We start from the raw sequence: 22,277 nt of genomic DNA, 5'->3' as shown, positions 1-22,277 counted from the left end.
AAAAAAAAAAAAAGTACGTTAAAATGAAACAATGAACTCCAATGTGTCACATATCAGATAATATGTGCTTCTTTTATTATAGTATGAGCCAGGAGCCATTGGTTTTCACCATAGCACAACAATTATTGGCGACAATAAAAATACCAAACAAATCCACAGAAATTTACACCATTTGATGGCTCCAGATTTAGTTACCTCATGTCATAAAGAGAGCTTCGGGTCCACGGTACTCTTGCGACGAGTATCACCAAAATACGAGGCAAGAGAGCTTAATTCTAAGTCTAAATCTATTTAGCCATTTACATTACAAGTACAAGAATACCACAAACAGCACAGAAAATACAATACTTCTAGGAACACCGTAGAAGTAAACCAAAGTAAATCCTAATCTACCACCAAAAATAATTTTGCACCGAGAATCTAAGCCCTCAGTCCCCAGTCCTATCCCTATCAAATTTTAGATCTACCGAATTTTCCCCGCAACTACAAAATAATTAAGAAAGAAGCTCCAACCAATTTACAATATTCACCACCGGCTCCAGCTTTTCCCCCTCAAGTTAATAATTTGACCATTAATAAGCAAGAATCCTGAAAGCTAAAGTTGCAAGGCTAAATCGGGCTGTTGGGCCTCCAAATTAATACCTGACGATTGACCTGGTGGCGAACCGGGTGAATTGAACATGATATTTAAATCCGGTCTAAGTGTTTGTGGTTCTTTCATTTGCATATGTTGATTATGTGGCATAAAACCTTGCCATGGCAGCTGACCTTGGAGTCTTGTCAAATCCCTTTGCACCGGAAATATCACCATACCAGGGTTGCTATTACAATTTTGCCCTTGCAAAGGCTGAGCTGCGTTGCTAACGGTGCCACTGCCCCGAGAGCTCGTATTAACCACCCTCCATACAGGAGCATTGTGTGAAACATTATTAGACACTGGTCTAACTTGAGTACCTATAAAAGCTGGCACAGGTCCTGGAACTAACGCTGGTACAGGTGCATTCAGAGAAGGTTTCGTCTCATACGGGGGACCACCAAAGGAGATCCAGGAGTTTTGACCAGAAATAGGGGGACCCACGGCTTTGGGGCTCTCAACTTCTTTTTTCACTGATTGCACCGGAGGCAGAAAACCTTTAGAAGAGCTCGCACCTCTATTCAGGGCACCAAGCGACACATTCGAAATTCCAATACTGTTGCCATTACTAGCATTTGGAGCAATAGCCATTGACTGATTCGTCGTCACTTGGTGCTTTGTGATAAACCCCATTGGATTTGCTTGCACAGAATTACGATTTTGCCCCACTGTAGCACTACTCATTTGCCTTGTTGTGCTCACCTCCGGTGGCTTTAAGAATGGCTGGGGCATTTCACCGATGCCTTGCGAAGCAGTATAGTTCTTTCTAACTTGAGAACTCACAACAGTTGTGTGGCCCACCTTTTTACTCCTTTGTTGTACCTCTCTGACGTTATTATTATTCCGATCAGTACGTCTAGGTGTGCTAAATGTACCCAAATGTGCATCTGCAGAGGCATTACTGATGGATCGAGATGATCTAGGTTGTTCGACTTGATTAGATACAAAGATAATGGGAGGTGACAGGGGCTCACATTCATCGACCCAGCCACGACCAAACTTGGTGCCAGCAGGTAAAGACCTTTCAATCCTACTAGAAGCGATTTGCCATGCTGTGGGGCCCAGAAATGCTGCAAATTGGGCCAAACTCCTTGCATAGGAGTGTTCAGTTTCCAGGCCAATCTAATGAAGCAAACAAAAATTTGACAGAAATAAATAACTGCAGAAATAACTAACTTGGTTATAATGTAAATTGTTGACCAGGCACCATACTAAACCACATAGAATAAAAAACTTCAGAATTAACAACAGTGTGAACAAGATAATTATATCGAATATGGACATACAGAGAGGAGTTGCTTTGGGTCATCAGCAAAGATGTCAAATATGGGATCAAGTTCTAGTGAATGTTGTTGTTCACACATGCCATATGTTTTGCGTCTATTCATATCAACAGGCTTTTTAATCTCATCAGGGCCCCGCCTATTCTCATCCGCAACTGGTGTATCCACTGGCCTCGATGGAGACTCCCTTGCTGAAATGAGCAGGAAAATTTCATCAAAAAAATGTCTAAATCAACCTTATCCCTGATTTATTTCAACTAATTGCAGCTGTTTAGGTACAAGAAATTAATCCATTGATCTTACTCACACTTAATTCCTCAGCCAATAATAAACAAGCATAAGCAAAAGGTATACCCATGAATTATATGCTTAATTGGTGCATTATTGTGCCGGTTGAGCATATAATTAAGGCCAAATACGGTTTAAACTCAGTTTACATTGGAAGAAGTTACTTGTGGAAACTAGACTAATGTGCAAATTGATGATAAAACAAGAATTAAAAGGACAAAACCTGACAACTCGCCGACCTTCTCAGATTGGCTGTCACCCAATGAGCAGCAATTGTTATCGACAAATCCATTAACGACTACATTCAACTCAACACTCTTCTCCTTGATATTACTACTATTATTGATGTTAATATCTTCGTCATCATGATCATCATCAACTATATCATTCATGGTATTGACATGTGAAGCACTCAGCGAAGTCCCAGCCTCCTCAGTGGAGACATGGGTCCCGGCTGATGATATGTCAGAGCTGATTGGCTCCTGACCAAACCGACTAAATGACCTCTTTTTAGTACTGTTACTAATAGTCAACTTTCCTCTCTCCTCCCATGAGTGGTTTGGTGGAGATGCCACCTTCCTCTCCTCTCTTTTGCGCTTCTTAACTCTGTGCACCATTTCTCTCTCTTCTCTCCTGTTGTTTGTATGATGCTTCTCTCCTATGCTGGTTCTGACCTGATATTTCTCCCTGATTGCTGGGTCCCGCTCCTGGAATGTGCGAGTTTTAATCTCTAACCTATCTACAGTCTCTGGTTGTTTTACACCATCTCGGAGTTTATGAAACTTACTTCGGGCCAGCTCTTGAATTGAATGTGCCTAAGTAATAATTTAAAGAAAAAAAATCAAGAATTAAATACTTCCTTTACATAACAGCCACCATAATTGCACCATGTGATTCATGCTTTTCTTTGTTCTGTCCCACATATTTTATGTTTTGTAACAGTGTGTTCTCCTTGAATATATTTTTTTTCAGCTTTTTTCACAAACGTGGTACCAAGATTGTTGCATGTTGGTATGGACATGCTAAACTAGAACTAATTGGCAAAATTAGCATGTAACAATATCCCCATCAGGCTACCATGTCACTACAATAAATTCCAAGTTTCTAATACCATCTTAGAAAGGTATTACCTGTCTAAAGTAAATGGTGTCTGGTGCATTGTACTGCATGGCATTGCTACAAATTAAGAACACATCATCCTGCAATAGCAAATGTTTTCATTTAACAGCAAAGAAAGACCAAATAAATAGACCATCAAAAGTTTAGTATAGAGCAACTATTATAATCTAAATAGCTGACTTCCTTCAAAAGTGATGGAAGTCTATTTTACTGTATTTATCCTGTCCAATATATCTCAAGTGATATTTTAACAAGTATTCTAGCATTAGAAAATGGAATAGAATCATTCAAGGGGATAACGCAAAAGTAGTCTTTCACTGTCCATTAAATCAGTGCATGACTTCAAGTCCTTTCTTTACTGTCCAATTACATGGGAACTTCATTATTTCATATTCCATTGTGCTAACTACTTTGTGAACTGCATTAGCAGTGTAGACATAATAAATGGTGAGTTTGTTCAAAACTCAACACTTGTCATAAAATAAAACATTATGGCCTTCCATAATCTGGGTACTTCGTATTTCAAGAGATAAGGATCTGGGCCCCACGAGAACATGACTTGATTTGGAAAAGTGAACTTGAGCTTACTTCATTTGCAAATGATAACATTTTATATTTTGTAATTAAATCTGAAGTCTATTCTTGGCATCACTCAGCATTACAAAGACAATTTAAAACAGTACTAAGAATAATAGCTGTCTATATATAATCAAACATTAGTTGCCAAATATAAAATAGAAAATTTTCAATAACCAAAGTATCCAATCTAGAACTATATTAAAAGCAGATCTCTTCTGGCGAGTCATTTAAAGGAAGAGGTCAACAATGGCATGTTAACAAATGTTGTAGAACATCGAGTCCATTTGCAAAATGTCTATTGAATTCTTTTAGGTAAGAGAAAGAAGAAAATGATGTGCCATAACTTAAAAAACAATGAGTAAGAATGACAAACTGGGTTAACTAGACCACAATCCGGTAACCAATTAAAAGCATTAGGTACTGTCTTAAAGAAAGAGGTCAAATGTGGCTCACTCGCAAACATGGTTATTTACCGAGTACTTTTGCAAACAGTCCATCAAATTTATTTTGGTAAGAGGAATGTTGAACAATTTACTGAACCATTAAATCACTAGAAGTAACCGAATTGACAAAATTATTTATTACACCATATATCCACAAACATAGATTATTAATTGTAAGGTCAATGACAAAATACATTTATTAGACCATAAATTTATTCTAGTAAGCGAAAGAGTTTCATAGCTTTAATAGATGATAAAATCCAAGAGATTCGACACTGGAGACTTAGCTGTTAGAGTTTACAGCGCTGGGGGGGTCAGAGTCAGGATTTTCTTCTGTACTGTATTCTTTTATCAGCCATTTTTGCAAGTTAGATGCATGTAATATAAATTTACGTACAAAATTAGTCGCATAGGAACTGAGTTGTAAATAACTCTCTTTTTATTTAAATATATGTTGGTGACAAATTGTCACTAACCTAATATATATATATATATATAGAGAGAGAGAGAGATTGACTAATACGCTTTCGGTAGCACTTCGGCCGAAGTGCTACCAATCCAAATTTCAAAAAATCGAATTTGAAACTTCGAACTAAGTAGCTCAGTAAATTGGTTATATATTGAACTTGTAGAATACCAATTTTTACTATTTTTTATGATTTATGAAAGATGGCAAAAAATGGCCTAAAATATTGGCAATTTTCTTTTATTTTTAGACCATTTTTTGCCATCTTTCATAAATCATAAAAAATAGTAAAAATTGGTATTCTACAAGTTCAATATATAACCAATTTACTGAGCTACTTAGTTCGAAGTTTCGAATTCGATTTTTTTAAATTTGGATCAGTAGCACTTCGGCCGAAGTGCTACCGAAAGCATATTAGTCAATCTCTCTCTCTCTATATATATATGTATATATATTCTGGTAAGAGAAAAACAAAATGATTTACTAAAGAGACCACAACTTCACAACAAATCAGTAAGACAATTGACAACATAAATTATCATACCACAAGGTGTGCTCCTTTTAAGGAAGAGGTCCAAATGTGGCTTACTTATTGAGTGCATTTACAGAGCCCAGATTAAGTTGGCAATAGAAACGACAAATGATTTACTAAACACAAGTGCACAAGAATTAAGAGAATAAATGAATAAAAACGAAAGCAAAGCATATACCTTGAAATATTAGTGACTGCCTGCTTTAAACCGTAGACTCTGTACTTTTAGTGACATTATACACAAAAGAACAAAAAAGTTTCCTTCTTTTTGCGACCACAAGTGCATGCTACATGCAATGTTTGTACTGGCACAACTCTTTGCATCTCGACAAATCAATACTTATCTTTACAAAGTAACAGCTTGCATAAACAATTAACTAAAGGAAATTGTAAATTAATATTACTAAAATAAGTAAAAACAAGAAATAACATGAAAATTAAACTACACGTGGTGGTAAATCCAATATTAAAAGAAATTTTACCAATTTGAGAACCACAAAAAGAAGTAAACAATTATTTTCTACAAAGGTCGACTCACCTCAAACTGTTCCAACGAACTGTAGACATTCTTAGCAAGCTTTCTTTTTACAGTGCTGAAATCCATCGGGTGCTCAATCACATCATAATAATCAGGTAGCTGCATTAAAATAGATGCGCTTCTTAATTATTTTTAAGTTCCAACATAAAACAAAAGAAATACATTAACTCTTTGGTTGGTTATACTTGCCTCTTCTGGATCGACCGGCTCAGCAAATACCCCATAGGTATCTTTCCTGAAATAAGAACATATAAAAACCAAGATAAATCAAAATATTGAACTAAAAATAATAACCACCAACAAAAATGTTTATAAACTCGTACTTTTGCAGCTTATCGAGTATCTCTTCGAGTGTCCTGCGGTCAGGTAAAGGAGTTCTCTTCACAGACTTAGATGACAAGCCTAATTGAATAAATTAGCCATTAATTAAACTTGAAATATCAATTTTTAAATACTAAACTAGCATGAGATGATAAAATATTAACCTGAAACAAACCCCCTCAATCCAGAACCACTGACATTGCTCCTTCGGACCTGTGAACAAACATGAAATGAAATGATACATCCCATGACTAGTTAGAAACAATCACTTTGTTGGCACATAAATAATAATTAACTAAACAAAGCAAACACATAACACTCGGGAACATTTTGAAAACATAATAAAGCACCTAAAACCATAGCTAGGGGTAATACTCTGCTCAAGTGAAACCCTAATCTCACAGTGTTGTAAAATGTGAAAAAGTGAAGGTAACAAATACCTCCCGGAAAGGAGGCTTGTCAAAACCTAATCTGTCTACCCTACCACCTAGACCACCACTGATCCGCCTCTTCTTCAAAGGCTTGACCTCCTCCTCACTCCCCCCTTCATCCTCCACAAAAGATGAAGACGACAAATCAGAGTCCGCTACCTGACGCCCTCCAGTTGGCCTCCCACCTGATAGGTTCGTCACGAGCTTGACCTTCCTCCTTCCCTTCCTCTCGGTCTCCGATTCATCCCCAGAAGAAGAAGACATGCCATAGAAATCTTCTAGAAGGGGACGAGGTGTGAGGCGGGGTCGGAGGTTGCGACGAGGCGGAGATGGAGGTGGAGAAGGCGAAGGAGACGGCGATGGAGGCGGAGGCGGCGGTCGAGGCGGGCGGCCGCGGCGGAGCTGAGACTTCATCGCTTACAATAATAGTTTCTCTCTCCTGATTTTATCTTTTTTTTTTGCTTGTTTTAATTTTCTTCCCCTCTCTTTTTTTTTTAATAATTCTCTCACTATCACTGTCTCTCTCTCCCTCTCTCTCTCTGGCTGTGTCTGCGTATGACTCTTCGCTCACCAACTCTGGCCACTAGTATGACTTTTTTTTTTTTCGAGAGCAGATCTCCTTCTCTCTCTTGCTCTCTCTAAAATGAGAGGAGAGGAATAGAGGATGCCATCAGTGTGTGTGGGTGTTCTTTTATTACATAAATGAGCCAGTCGGTCATCATTTAACTCCGAGCCTTTCACATAAATGCCCTTCAAAAAATTTAAATTGACGAAATATATTTTTTTACGGGAAATGTAGAAGTCAAACCTTTATATTTTATTGATATGCACAAAAAATATGTTTATTTTTATGAAGTTTTTTTTTAAAGAGAAGAAAGAAAGAAAATTACACGTTACAAAGATACAATAATATTATTGAAAGACACTTAACGCTCTATCTTTTTTTTTTGAAAAATAGTGGTATTACCACCGATTTCATAGAAATCAAGCATACTTGATTTGGTATTCAAAATAGATACCAAGATCAAATATGAAAAGTCATACAGCGGGTCAACATCGACAGACATAAAAGTATACAAGTAAAAATAGTACCACATCAAAAGCTAATATTTAAACAAAATGAATACTAAGCAAATAAAAATCTCAAAAATCAATCATATCTTAGGAGACTGGGAATCCAGTAAATCCTCATCCGACATCTTGTCTCCAGACATATGACCTGGGGGGTTGCCAGCTCCAAGAGCTTGGATTGACTCCTCTTCCTCCTCCAGTATCTGATCTGGAAGGTCCTTAACATCACATGGAAGCATTAGACTTTAATTTTAAGTATGAATTTTCATATCTAGACTTACACCAAAAAGTAGCTAAAGAGGTTATCTTAAACTCTAATGATTTAGCAGAAATAGGAGTAGTATTATCATTAAAAATAACTATATTTCTTTCTAACCATATATTCCATAAAATAGCTCTCCTTAACAATTCTACAAGTAATCTATCATTTAAGGGGATAGAAGCATCAAGTAACCACAAATCATCTAAAGAATTACATGTAAAGGTGAATGAATTATATGTTGCAATCTAATTCCATATCAAGCGTACATACGAACAATGTATAAATAAATGGTCAGCGCTCTCATGTTGGTCACAAAATGCACAAGTAAGATCTCCTGGCCAACCTTTTTTTTTCCAAGTTAACCTTAGTATTTTATCTCGTCGGACAAGCTAAAAAAAGATTTTGATTTTTAAAGGGATGTGAGATTTCCAAATGGTATCATATTCAGAATTTGGGATACCACCATACTCTAACAATTTATAAAAAAAATGAACAGTGAAATGATCATCTTGTGACCATTTTCATATCAATCTATCTTTCAAATGAGAAGACAAAGTAAAATGTTGAAACTTGTGATGCAAGACAATCAATTCAATTATATAAATACCAGTTATTTGCCTTACTCTGCTATCTAATATTTTCCCTCCATGTTTTTGTACTAGTTTGCAATCTCATTTGTAATTTTAATTATTATCAACTATAGAGTTTTAACTTCTTTTTTCTAAAGATTCATCGCCTATGTAATTCTCTCCACATAACAAAATAGATTGTCCTTTGTATTTGTCTAATCCCTTTGTGACTTGAACTATTTGGTTTTGCAGCAGCACTTGTTATGTGAGTGCACACAAAATGATAAATTGAGAGAATTTTTACTCTAAATCTTTTTAACAAAAATGTTGGTATATATTAGTATGTTAAATAATCAGGGGCTGATTTAGATATTTGATCATGGATATTTAAAAAATAATGAGAAGCGTACAAATTTCATACAATATTTTTTTATTTCACTGCTTATTCAATTTTTCGTTTTGTATGTTCAGTCTTTAGCGGAAAAAAATGTCGAACTTAAACTGTAGTTGAAAAGAACAAAAAGGCAAATCTGAGTTGTGCATAAAAAAAAAAAAAGAATAACTAGATCAATTGCTTGAGAAAAAAATAAGTTGAAAGTAGGCAAACTTGTTCAACAGAAATAAATAATAATCTAAAAAAGAACCAACTCGTGAACCTAATTAAGTCTCTTAACAACTACATTAGATGTCACTTCTCTCTCATTAAGTATGTAAATATTTTGATTTGCTAATGGTTGTGATTAAAAGATGAAACTTCAGCTCTTCGAACAAATAACTTGTCTTTGTTTGATTCTATGCATCTTTTTTATTTTTTTTACGTGTAAAAGTCTAAATTTATTTAGACATGTACTCACTGACGCCTCTTCAATGCTCTCTATTTGACATAATCTATGCTTCCTTCTTGTTCCTCATTTTTTTTCGAAAACTTTCCTAAACACTCTTATTTGATTGTCAGATACTCAATTTTCTAACTAGTCATGATTTATTTTCATTTTTTAAATATCATTTAAGGAACTTTTAGATTAATTGATAATTGATTGGTCATTTAAATGAATTTAGTAGGTTCTTAAATATTGTTGTCCATACGACATTTGATTAGTTTTAACTATATTTTCTCTCTTATTATACTAATTGACTTTTTATTTTTTAATTTGAATTTAAAACTAATTTATTTTAATATTATTCATGAACATTGTTGAATAGTTATTCTTTTTATTAGTCTATTTTTTTTATGAAAAAAAGTCATTTTGTGTGAGATTCTTTTTTATTTTATATATATTCCCATTACAACGTACATGTACGATACTAGTTATTAATTATCGTGGAAGCTAAACATATCTTAATATTTGGGCACCACTAAGCCTTTTTTTTTTCTTTTATTAATCAATCCAACACAATCACAATATTTGTAAAAACCCTCATATAGTTTTAGAAAACCCAACTAATTTATCATAAACAAAGAATCATATAATATGGTAGACATATCTTAATTCTCCCTTTTTTAATATTTTTATCTAAATATGAGCTCTTTCTTTAAAAAGAAGATACATGAGAAGTAGAAATTCTATTTTGAGAAGTAATATCTTTATTCTTTAGAAAGTAATGATAGCCCGGGTCTAGGTCAAACATCTCTTCTTAATTTCTCTCTCCAATATGTCTTGCTTTTGACGAGATAATTTGGTAGACTCGATGCATCAATACCAACAGAGATGCGGGACCACGCGGTAACATCTTTCGTAGACGAATTTCAGAAAAGTCCTGTTCCAGGTTCAGCCAACGGAATTTATTTGGCATTTCTCCTCTCCTTTCGCTCTCTCTGTGACTGTTGACTGTTCCTTTTACTTTTCTATTTGTTTTAAATTTTTAAATTTTTTTTACTTGACCACTCGCTCCGCAGTTTTACCCTCTCCAGCTCATCTATTCGTCCGAAACTTTGGATGCACAATTTAGGAATGGTTTAAAATTAATATTTTCTTACAATATTTTTTAAACGTTTTTATGAGTGAGGCTACGGTATTATACAGAGTAGACTATTGATTAATATTTTTATTTTCAAAATTCAGACAATCGATTTCCACAGTTTAACTTGAACTTCATGTGAAAATGTATTTGCAGATTAAATTTTATATTTTTAAAACTTATATCTTTTTAGAAAGATAAAAAAACATTTTTATTTATTTTAGTAAGATAAAAAATCACTTAATATAAATACTTTAGACCATTAAAAAGTAGTGATTTTCGGCCATTTTATAAAGTAGTAAGAAAATTCTACAAGACATAAAATTTAGTCTGGAAGTACATTTTCAAATAGAAGTTATGTTGCATATTTCACATTAACTGTTTCAATTTTGAAAAAGGAGGTATTGACTATTGATCCATAGTACAGACTAATTTGTAATATGCATATTACTATAACCTCACTCATTTTTATTTTAACATATAGTTTTAAATTTTGTAATTGTCTAAGTTTAAAGATAAAAATATAATGGGGCATAAAAAATTAAGGCGTCCAAGGAACATATTACTGTGAGAAATCAGAATAGATTTTTGAATAAAAGTTAGAGATCAAATCACTTGACTATTTAATATTCATATACAAGATAATTATTCATTTAGATTTCGAACTTGTAACTTTTTCATACAAAAAAATATTGTTTTTGTCACCATATTAAATATTGATTCTCTATTGCGAGAATTAATTTTAGCAAATAAAATAATTTAATGTTATTGTTTTAGTATATAATGAGAGTCAAAGTTCTTCGTCTCAGCTTCTATACGAGTATTAAATTTTAAACTAATGATCATTTACATAAAAAGGTTAACATCTTAGCCGCTAGATAATTGTACGATTCTCAAATTTTGAGGTGCATTTTAAATACATCTTTGCTCCTCATGATTCAAGATTGAGAAAATTATTAAATGTTGGTGTCCAATGAAATAATTAAACGGTTCAGTAAAACTGTAAAAGCGAAATTTCAAGTGTAATTAAGAAAGATTAAAGGCCGAAATATAATTTCTGACCTGGACGGAATCCCTTTGTCAACAGTTTATTTTATTGGATTTGACAAAAGGATGAAAGTGTTAGAATAAGATAGCAGCATTAATTTGGTAGGCACTTAAAAGAAGCTTCCCAAAAGCCAAGTTGTAAGTAAAGGCCGAATAAAGTTTCCCTTTCGTGAGGGGGCGGAATTGGGGAAATAAGGAATAACATTAACCTGTTATTAATTCCGATTTTAATTGTTGATTTTCGTTGAAATTTGTATATAATAAAAAAGATTGGTTAAAATTCGCGTATAAAAAAATTTGAACAGTTGAAATCAAAATAACAGATTCTGATTTATAAAATAATAACTGATTTATTTCCGGAATTGGGTCCCTAAGAAAATGAGTTGAGCTGAAAAATATAAGTTAGAAAAAAAAAAGAATTTGGTTGAAAAATAGATAAATTTGTTCACTGAAAACATGCAATAACTAATACATCGACTAATTTTTTTATTCAACATCCATAAGTGGACACTTAAAATAGTATAACAATATGTGTTATTGCATGAAACATTTATCAAACATGATTTAAACAATAAATTCAAATATTTGAAACCGATCTATTTTGCATTTACATATAAAGTTTATAATGGGCTGATATGTACGATATTTTAATCTTTGTAAGAGTTTTAGCATGCATGTTTAATGTCAGCAGCGTAATTATAGTTTTTATTTTATTTTTTCGAGAACTATGCTTTGGAGGTCTAGAAAATACGTATTACAATATATGACAAGTGATCCAATTACATCTTTTTTGGTGACACTGAATTACACTCTCGATTTTTAAAATTTTCAAAGTTCAAATAGTCGATCCGAACCGTTCAACATAATGAATATATTAAAATGTGCTTGGAGATCAAATTTTACATTTTTTGGAATTTTTTTACTATTTATTAAGTATTTAACAAAATCGCTATATTTAGACCATTGAATTTTTGTACTCATCTTAATAAATAATAAATAAATTCAAAAAAAATATAAAATTTGATCTGCAAGTACATTTTAACATATCTATCATATTAAACGGTTTAGATCGACTGTTTAGACTTTGAAAGAGTGTAATCCGGTGTCACCAAAAAAAAATGTAATTGAATACCTTAGAAGTGTAATTGAATGTCCAATTAAGCTCATGTTTTCAATTCCCAGTTGATGGTATGGAGATGGAATTTAGATTCCCTAAAGTAACTCAAATTTTGAGTTTATATTTCCACACAATTTAAAAGTCGCATACGCCGAATTGTGATATGACGATCCCGACTAAACTCAAAATTTGAGTTACTTCAGGGGATCCGGATCCAGCATGGAGATGGAGGGGGTCAAAATATAACACGAGCAAGTTTAAAAGGAAAAAAAAATGATTAAAAGATAGAACAAAAATATTGGATGTTCAAGTCATGCTGATATGAACAGTTTATCACTATCAGACAGTCTAATTTTTTTTTTTATTATTATCTACGTAGCTTTAACACTGGTTATATAAAGTAGCTCGTATAAAATCTAACCATTAGATATATAAGATGAGATGGAGTGTCTAAATCGTGAATCAACATTTAGTCTCATGACTAAGACAAAGCATTCAGTGTATCTCAAAAAAAAAAAAAATGTAATATTGTTAAACTAAAAGAAAATGCTGCATGGATAAATTCATGTGCCGCTTATTGAAGTACGTAAACTTTATAAATTAAGATTTCCATCTATGTTATTGTTAAATTATATGAATCATTTTACACTAACCTATAACAACTTTAAACCATTTAACACCATTACTAAATGCATATGTAGCATTGTTAAACTAATTTATCAAGATTGAAAATTGAATCAAAAAAATTATGAAGCTAATCTATAAATTTAATTTCAGCATAATTACCAAATTCGCATTCATACTGAAAAAATAATGAATTAAATATATATATATATATATATATATTTTGAAACTCTTGACAGTGGCTAATGAATTACACATTCAATATTGTAATATTAAAATGTTTATTATGTTCTTCAAAGTTGTAACATTTTGAAAGTTTGAATATCTATTTGGTAATTATCAATTAACGATGTTATAATAATAACAAATAAAAAGCCTTCAATGAAACTTTTAGAAGATTCGATAAAATAAATAATAATAATAAAGAAATACACGTCAGCCCTTAAAAAACGGTCCAATTCTATAAATTCGTCGTCCATAAGAAAACCTAAGAAGCGTTTGCCTCTCTTTCTTGCGCCGACTTGTGTTCGATTGAATATGATCCTACACTGCTTGTAGTTTCGACGAATTATTGCGATCTGATTTATGTTTTCTACTCAGTTTTATTTAAGGTAATAAAATTACTTTATGACATAAATCTTGATTTATTATTGGCAGTAATGAATTCATAAAAATAATTGAGTATTGTTTTATAGTTTGAATTGCGTTGGAAATACATATCTATTGAATTCGAAACATGTTGAAATTTGATATAATTGGATCTATTTAACGATTGCATGAAATTGATTTTTGGCATTTGAAAGTCACCTATTATGCTTGATAAATTCATCGGTTGTAGTCACGTTAATCTTAAATTTAGACACGCATATAAAACTTCCAATTTTTAAATTCCTAGAATCCCATTCTCATGTGGTTAGCGAATAACCCTCTCTTTATAAACAAAGGATTATTTGCCTATTCAGAGAAGTGGTAAAAAAAATTAATTTTGAGTTGGGTATTTACTATTTGTTCATAAACACCTATTTAGAGAAGTGGATAGTTATAATGGAATCGAATTGTTTACTTCTTTTTCCATGTTTTTATTGTATGATGTAGGTGAGCAATATGTGGATGGATGCAAAATATAATGTTATAATGGACTCGAATTGTGAAAGAAATATGGAAGTTTAGGCAAGTTCGTTTTCTCATAGTTGGGTAAGCAATCTATTTATACGATTTGTTATAATGTTACGGTTTATATGAAGTACAACTAGCACGCACATAAAAAATAGACAAACATTCCATTCATATTTTTCTTTTCTTTTTTTTTCCAAAATGCCCATACAAAAATGAAAATAGTTTATGCTATTTTTTAATATTTCTTCGGATTCTGGTTGGACAGTCAGAATTCAATATCAAAGTTTGAGTTACCTTAGGAGATCCGAATTCTCTTGTACGTCCCCTCTTGATTCTGGTTTTCACAACGGAATGTTGCTAAAGTATCATATAGAGTGAGTGCATTCGTTTTCAAAATCTGACAACGCAATTGCATCTGTGTGCCTAGTGTAAATTGTACAGAAACTGGTGTACGTAACCTGAGATAAATCAACATAGGAACCTCTTGAAATTGGGGTTATATATAACCTAAGTGACCTGCAATCCTAATTATGATGCTTGTTCAGTTGTTGGGGAAAGAACAATATTTCAATGGTGCTTGTACAGTTGAAAATATTAAATTCAGTTCTATTTAAAAAAAAAAAATCCAAATAAGCTATAGACCTAACAATTTAAATTGCTGGTTTAGAGGCTTAGCAAGAAACTGTACTTAATTACCTACGCAGTGCAGTTAGATCCAAATAAAACATGACACTAATTTCTTGAAATCTACAAGAATTTGTATACACCTGGTCTCAAGGACCCAGTGATAATTAATAATTAACAGTACTGCCAACCAAATTTCTAATAATTCATATCAAATATCTGTTTCCTAACTAGTTTGGCCTTTCTTTCTATCTCCATTAAAGACAAAAGGGCCCCCCTTGCATTTGCCCTTCCATTTAAGCAACTGTTTGTCCTTCCCTCTTTCACATCATCCTAAAATTTTCTGTTGTAGGAATTTTGGTTTTCATAACTAAAAAATAAGTGGTACCCATACAAAGCAAAGAGAATCATCAAAATGGGTTACTTGGGTCACGTGTCGTGATCAAATTTAGAGAGAATGGACATGGCACATTAGTCATGCTGTGACCACGTGTCATATCCAAACATTACTATTACGTATGATCATGTTTAACTATTTTTTCCCATAATTTTAAGTTAGTTTATTTAAAATTTACCATTCGATCGAGATTTAACGGTCTTGATTGACCACGTACCATGCTGTTAGCAGACCATTTTGCGTGCAGTGCCAATTAACTGAAGGTTTGTCACGGCACATGACCGGCAAACATGCCGTGCCTTGACGTATCCAGTCTGTGGTGACTTCTTTGCATCCCCGGTGCTGGTGGGTAGAGTACTACCATGATGATACTCATATGGTATAGGCGCTACTATTATGATCCGAGACATGAGATTCTGTTGCTTTGTTGTTCTTCCCCAACACTGGTACAGTACCGGTGTGGGACAGCTTTGGGTCTCAAGTCTGCTTCATCCTCCCTATTACTGGTGCCGTACCAGTATCAGCTACCAGCCTACCAGGACATTCTGCTATGGCCATCGCCTTTACCTCCGTTTATTTATTTACCAATCTTACGTGCTAATACCTTCAGTTCTTTTCCTTCTCGTATCGTACCTTATCTTGTATTTTCTAACCATATCATTTTTATTAAGAAAGAAAGCAGTATCAGGTTTCAGTTATATTAATTTGCAGTTTCTTACCGAACACCATTGATCATTTAAATAGCTTCTAAAGGGAAAAACATGGGGCTTTTCACTAGAAAAAAAACATTTTCTAAAGCAACTGAAAAATGAGATTTAACCATTTGCCACACTTTAAAATCTTTCAACCACTATATCATTTCTGCACAATATTCTTTATATTTAAAGCAAATTAAACCTCAAATACTGAAAAAAAGAAATTATAAGCTAGGTATAAAACTATTTGCTTCATTTGCTCTCTAAATTTCCTTTTTAAACTATCAGAAAACTACCAGCTTAAATCAATGAGATATTTGAAGTTCTGCCTTTTGGAGATTATGATAATGTATCTATCGGATAACAGCCAAGCACCCGAAGAAATTTAGAAAATTCCTGCACATTGCAAGCAAATTATAATTTAATTTTCTGAGGTATTGTGATTGTTAAAAAAAAATAATTAAGAAATAAACAGTGAAATTTGCAAGAGACTTGCAGCTACTTCTTAATGGGAACAAATGAAATGAATAATTTGGCATATATTAGAAGCTCAAAAAAGAAAACCAATAATAAACAAATAATTTACAAATAAATATATACAACAACTAAACTAGATAAAAATATAACTCTGACCTGTAAATGAAACAGGGCATTTTGGGCACGGGTCTCGGCCATGGACGCCTCAAAATCAATGTAGAATAAATAATTTAAGTACCTGGACAATGAGATTAATTCAAGCAATTATTACATAAATTTATTACCAAAGGTTCAAAACACAAAATCAAGATAGCTTAAATTCTTACGTAGTGGTGCCATGGTTCGAGTCATCTACAAGTCTCAAGGGGTTCGTCCTCAGTGGCCGGCTTTCAATCTGTTTCAGTATTTTTGTCTTTAAATATTAAAATCTTACAACTTTTGTTGATTAAAACTTTAACCATCTCATACATTTAATTTAATACCTTTGATAGGTTGATATTTCTGAGAGCAAACACGGCAAGAGCCTTGAACAGTACACCGGGCCCCTCTTCCAGAGTGAACACAACGCTTGTCTGTATAAGGTGAAACAAATTCTAACATGATCCATTCATGGATGAAATAGCAGTTGGGTCTCTGAAATCAATACCTTATAAGGCCGATCTGTCCTTGGTAGGATCGGTTCTCTCGCCAGTACCAAGAATCGGGTGATGTTGATCTGTTCGTCCTGCCATAAAGAATGAATAAATTAAATGCCACAAATGTTTCATATAAATAAAACTAAATAAGCCATAGTTCTCTACGAAACAAATTCTGTAACCGAGTCCAGTTATAATGAATAGATGACGGGCAAATTAAAATATAACCGGTCTCACTTGCAAATTTGATTGTTCCGCACTTTTCTTACTTGTAAATTGTTTTGCAGTATATTGAGGCCGTAAAGCTCCCCAGCTCTGGCGCTCGCTATTGCCGCCGCATCCGTCATCCCTTTCTCAGCTATTAACTGGAGTAAGCAAAATTTAGAGTTTAATTAATCACACTCCTGTAATAAACCAAAATTAACTTGGAATATATTTATTTATTTACCTGAGCAGCCCCGGCGGTATCCTCAAAGCTAACTTGAATTGCTTTGAAGTCTGAGATTGCACTCTCACATTGCCGAAATGCCTACAGACGCACAATAAAAACCATCAACCAAGTATGAATTTTTGTTTTTTATTTCTCTTTTGCAAATATAGGCTATCTAGATTTTATATTTCATTAAAAGAAGTTAAGTGTACCAGAGGATGGCTAAAGATGCGTTGTATATCCTTCTTTTGTACACCAGGTAGTGCAAGAAGGCAGAGGTCAACGGCTAGTTGCACCTCACCTACGATATGCAGTCGATGGCTGAGCAGCAGATCGTAGTTTCGGTGTATGCTCCCAATTAAGGTGTTTTCAATCGGAAGAACTGCCTTATCTACATGCCATATCTCCACAGCCTGAAAAAAAAATATTTAGTATAAATATGTAATTTTTTTTTTTAATTGTAGAACTGTATATTGTGTTTTATAGGAGAATATCCATCCCATTTGTCAAGGATTTTAAGATGTAGAGCTTGTAAATTGAATATTTTAATAAATTGATATTATCTTGAAAATACAAACTTCATTGGCATATGATTTTTAATTTATAGGGAAATAGCATGTCTTTCATCCTCTGTCTGTATTTGGTTGTATGATGTATTAAAATAGTTGTCTGGTTAATAGTGTGAGACAACTATTTTAATACATCATACAACCAAATACAGAGAGAGAATGAAAAATAGCAAAACCAGCTTATATTTGGTCAGGGATTGCAAAATTTGCAAACAGTAGCAGTACCAGTAAGGTATCAACAAAGAATAAGATTAATTAAATGAAAAAAATTAGTACCCTGTGAACGAATTTTGTAAAATGTCCTGGTTAATTTTTGGACAAACTGATATGCTATGGTACCAGAATTTTGTGTGGTTTCATTTGCCAGTTCATTGTATGTAAATTGAATTTTCAACAAATACCCTTTGAGGCTTTGATTGATACCAGATCCAGAAAAAAATTATCAATAGAAACCTAAAACTTAATCATATTACATTAGTACTGAGATGCTAAACAAAATCAAACCTTGAATGCAACTTCAAAATGCTCACATGGAACAGCCACACAATACGGGTATGCTTTTAGTGCAGCAGCCTCGCTAAAAGCTCCCGGTGAACCCTATTTTGAAGGGGGCAATAAGGTCAATAAAATAGTACTATCAATATCTCATACAATACAAGTTAATCAATCTTTGTTCTCTCCCATCTTATCATATTTAATATAAGTAAATATGTGTTGACTATTCTAAAATGTACCTGATATGCCACACGAATATCTGATGCTTCACTAGAGGTCGAGCAATCCATAATAGACAAAGGCTCTACCAAAAAAAAAATTATATATATGAGAACATTAATTGCTACAAGTTTAAAATATCAAAGATTGTATCTGTTTAATCTAACCATATCTAACTCCTACTTAATTGTTCATGAGTGCTGTATGTTCAATAAGGGAAATCAACTATGCGAAGTATATTGCATTACCAAATATGCTATTCATACAAGTATACAACAACTATAATATAACAAAACCCGCAATCATTTATTGCGGTATTGCTAACTTATACTATAATTTAAAAAAATAGCAGAAGAGGCCGCAATCATTTTTTGCAGTATTGCTAACTTTACTATAATAAAAAGAGAGCAGTGAGGGGGAACTAAACCACATAAGATTTCTACATGATCCACACTAATTGTACTCTTTACCAAAAGTAGCTATTAAGCACCTTATTTTACAATAGAATAATCACTTAATGAAGCAAGTGACTATTCTATTAATGAAACAAGTTTAATTTGTTCGTCAACTAAAGCATCAATCCACACTGCATAGAGAGCATACGTAATACTTTTGAGTCAATGATATAACCATAATTCAAGGCTACCTCAGTGATACAAGATATGATTGGGTAAACAAGGAACAGTAATTCCATTTAGTCAACTAATTTTGAGAGAATCAAAAGCCTCTAAATTTGACGGAATGGCCTTCTCTATTTAATTAAAAATAAAAATAAACCCATAATTTGAGTTCTGTCTTTCAGCGGATTGATTGGTTGTTGGGTGTTTACAAATTATAATTGATTAGTGATGAATTATCTAAAGAACAAAACAAAAAATAAAATAAAGAGAGTCTAATTGTGAAAGAATCACAATTAACACCGACCTGGTAAAAATTAAATTAAATATACAGTTTTTGTGATATATTAATCCCCCAAGTTCCTAGAAAAAAAAAAAAAAAGCGAAACTGAAATTTTTATAAAGAGAAACGATAAATTCTCATGAATTGAAAAAAAAAAAAAACAAATTGAGAACTGAGACTAAACCCACTTGGTAGAGAGCTGCAATCCCTGGTAAGAGCTCGAGCATTTTTCTCTAAGTCGCCACTTCGCAATCCTTTGAACTGCTCTTGCGAATTTGAATTTGAAAACGAAGAAGACGAATCGGGCTCCTCCTTTCTCTCTACCACGCTAGTGCCAAGAGAGCTCTTACGAAGGAGACTGGTTCGCGGGGTAATGGGAGAGACTCCTCCAACCCCGTTACCAATTGCTTGTGACGCCATTAATGGGTAGATAGAGATAGATAGAGAGAGAGAGAGAGAGAGAGAGAGAGGTATAAATCAAGAGGTAGGTGGAGAGGAAAGAGAGATTAAAAATGGCGGCCTTGTGTTGAGACTTGAGAGTGTAGCGGTTTATTTTTTTTTGTTGGTAGAACTGAGGAAAAGTGAGAGAGGTTACTTGGCAATTGTCAATTTAAACCGGCAATATAAACCCGGTGTACAACAACTCTCTGCCTGATAAGTTGGACCTACATGTCAGAGTGATTGTCTTCGTATCTGTATACGTGGTCCAGGAATATATTAAATTTCAACAACTTCTTGGTGGAGGCAAATTGGCATTACTAAACAGGCAACAGCATACTTTGTCGTTTTTCCTGAGGTTTGGTGAATATAATTTATGGTTGCTTCCTTTATTTTAAAATTTACAAAAATAAAATATAAAGGTTTTTATTTCCTTTCCCTTTTGATTTTCTTTTCTTCATCCCCTCTCATAAAATTTCAAAACACATTAATGGCACACGGATTAGTAAACTCGAATATTTATGGTGGTTCTACGGTGTTGCGCACCAGGAATAGGCAGTTGAGACGACGACATCAGTCCAACTGACTTGTTGACAATTGACTCTGCCACTCTGGAGTTGGGAATTCTGTTACGAGAATTTCTGTGACCAAACTTGTAGCGAGTCACTTAACTGTTTGTGAAAACAGCAGTACAAATGCCTGCTGAATAAGAACTGTATATGAGTTGATATGAATGCAGTTAATAACTATATATAACTATTATGAGCATATCTTTTGGTTGGATTGCAAAATTTTAAATTTCTCTTTTTCTGCAAGTCAGTAAGTCACCATATATATATATTTTCTTTTTCTTTTTCTTAAACTTTAATCAAGTTTAAATTGTTATGCTTCAAGTGGATTGATTGAATTTTTACATGGATTCTCAAGCAGATCTATATTAGGTCGGAAATTTTCTAAGTCAACTACAATTTTTCAAACCATCTAATCGAATGCTCTTTTTAGGAGTACATCCAGAAAAACTAGAAAATTTTAATAAAAGTGGTTGAAAATTAAAATGTACAAATGTAGTGAGTGAAATTTGAATCTAAGACATCTTAATCACAAATAGAGTTTTACTCACTAGGCTACAACTAAATATCTCTCATTTGTTAAGGGTGGTTAGACTATATAAAGACTTTAAAAAAATTCAATTAAATTTCTATAGATATAATTAAAATTTTAAAATCATAGGGGTGACTTAGTCACCTTTGATTAAGCCTTAGATCCGCTTCTGAATACATCTTGACAGGTTTTACATATACGATACACATCAAAGATAATATTCAATTATTATACCAATTTACTTTTTATCCTGATAAATTTTGATATCTTGTGCCAATTGTGAAGTAACTTGACACCTTTTCTATCAAACAGTTATGGATAATTAGCAATTGCAAACATTATGCTTTTCTTCGTATGAATGTATACCAAAGTTATGAGATGAGTTATAAAAGATAAATAAGTTATACCGGCACTTAATTGGTTTTAAGTGAAATTAATCTAACCAAAGTCTAAATGACTTTTTAATTCGATAAAATTATCTATTGTTAATCCACTGATCAAAATTAGCCAACATATAAACTCAAGGGATTGTTAATAGCAGTCACATTTAACATAATATGTACCAGATATTTCATATCATGTTAATTATATTTGAAACGAAATGAATGAAAGTATCATGTCAAGTATATGCACTGTAGCTACACTAAAATTATCCCTTGTAAGCTAGAGTCTCAATGAATTGCAATGTTTGAAGTTGAGTAATTACCTTATATTTGCTTTTTGTGCGTGGATAGGTATCTTTCTTTCAAAAAAAAATATTTAACGTCTTGCATTGCAACAAAAAGTAGCATTTCATTAGGAACTTGGAAGAAGACATTGTAACCTTTATAACTGACAATAAATGGACTACTAATTAGTTGCACATATTTATAATACAATTAATGCAATTTTTTTTCTT

The 22,277-nt window shown here is 33.0% G+C and overlaps 2 protein-coding genes and 1 long non-coding RNA gene across 3 annotated transcripts; 1 reads left to right on the top strand and 2 right to left on the bottom strand.

Annotated features, from left to right (window-relative positions):
- Nucleotides 1-269: 269 nt before the first annotated feature.
- Nucleotides 270-7,304, bottom strand: LOC144574492 (uncharacterized). Its single transcript, XM_078324443.1, has 9 exons — nucleotides 6,644-7,304; nucleotides 6,368-6,416; nucleotides 6,206-6,284; nucleotides 6,072-6,117; nucleotides 5,883-5,981; nucleotides 3,336-3,404; nucleotides 2,429-3,020; nucleotides 1,921-2,108; nucleotides 270-1,756 (listed from the first exon to the last, which is right to left on the bottom strand). Exons 1-9 carry the CDS (start codon nucleotides 7,046-7,048, stop codon nucleotides 596-598), a joined length of 2,688 nt encoding a protein of 895 aa, XP_078180569.1. The 5' UTR covers nucleotides 7,049-7,304; the 3' UTR covers nucleotides 270-595.
- Nucleotides 7,305-13,763: 6,459 nt separating this feature from the next.
- On the top strand, nucleotides 13,764-18,084 carry LOC144574978 (uncharacterized). Its single transcript, XR_013518328.1, has 5 exons — nucleotides 13,764-13,894; nucleotides 14,379-14,477; nucleotides 17,515-17,597; nucleotides 17,684-17,787; nucleotides 17,917-18,084. It is a non-coding gene; the product is annotated as an uncharacterized LOC144574978 (long non-coding RNA).
- LOC144574977 (arogenate dehydratase/prephenate dehydratase 1, chloroplastic-like) lies at nucleotides 16,243-20,445 on the bottom strand. Its single transcript, XM_078325087.1, has 11 exons — nucleotides 20,029-20,445; nucleotides 18,961-19,025; nucleotides 18,731-18,823; nucleotides 17,870-18,070; nucleotides 17,676-17,756; nucleotides 17,497-17,592; nucleotides 17,239-17,316; nucleotides 17,075-17,164; nucleotides 16,919-16,986; nucleotides 16,749-16,830; nucleotides 16,243-16,511 (listed from the first exon to the last, which is right to left on the bottom strand). The coding sequence occupies exons 1-11, from the start codon at nucleotides 20,258-20,260 to the stop codon at nucleotides 16,455-16,457; spliced, it is 1,143 nt and encodes a 380-aa protein (XP_078181213.1). The 5' UTR covers nucleotides 20,261-20,445; the 3' UTR covers nucleotides 16,243-16,454.
- Between the last annotated feature and the right edge of the window lie 1,832 nt (nucleotides 20,446-22,277).

Source organism: Carex rostrata, chromosome 23, assembly GCF_964058835.1.
Source record: "Carex rostrata chromosome 23, lpCarRost1.2, whole genome shotgun sequence".
In the NCBI taxonomy this organism is placed as follows: Eukaryota; Viridiplantae; Streptophyta; class Magnoliopsida; order Poales; family Cyperaceae; genus Carex; species Carex rostrata.
The sequence above is the reverse complement of the archived record's forward strand: the minus strand, read 5'-3'. Positions and strand labels throughout refer to the sequence as shown.

Excerpts from the sequence above, each read along its gene's own strand:
- LOC144574492 (XM_078324443.1), bottom strand. The coding sequence starts at position 7,048 with ATGAAGTCTCAGCTCCGCCGCGGCCGCCCGCCTCGACCGCCGCCTCCG. Across the intron at positions 5,982-6,071 it reads AGCCGGTCGATCCAGAAGAG|CTACCTGATTATTATGATGT; the intron begins GCAAGTATAACC and ends ATTTTAATGCAG. Across the intron at positions 2,109-2,428 it reads GAAGGTCGGCGAGTTGTCAG|CAAGGGAGTCTCCATCGAGG; the intron begins GTTTTGTCCTTT and ends TGCTCATTTCAG.
- LOC144574977 (XM_078325087.1), bottom strand. The coding sequence starts at position 20,260 with ATGGCGTCACAAGCAATTGGTAACGGGGTTGGAGGAGTCTCTCCCATT. Across the intron at positions 17,757-17,869 it reads GCATCTTTAGCCATCCTCTG|GCATTTCGGCAATGTGAGAG; the intron begins GTACACTTAACT and ends GTGCGTCTGTAG. Across the intron at positions 16,987-17,074 it reads GAAATATCAACCTATCAAAG|ATTGAAAGCCGGCCACTGAG; the intron begins GTATTAAATTAA and ends ATACTGAAACAG.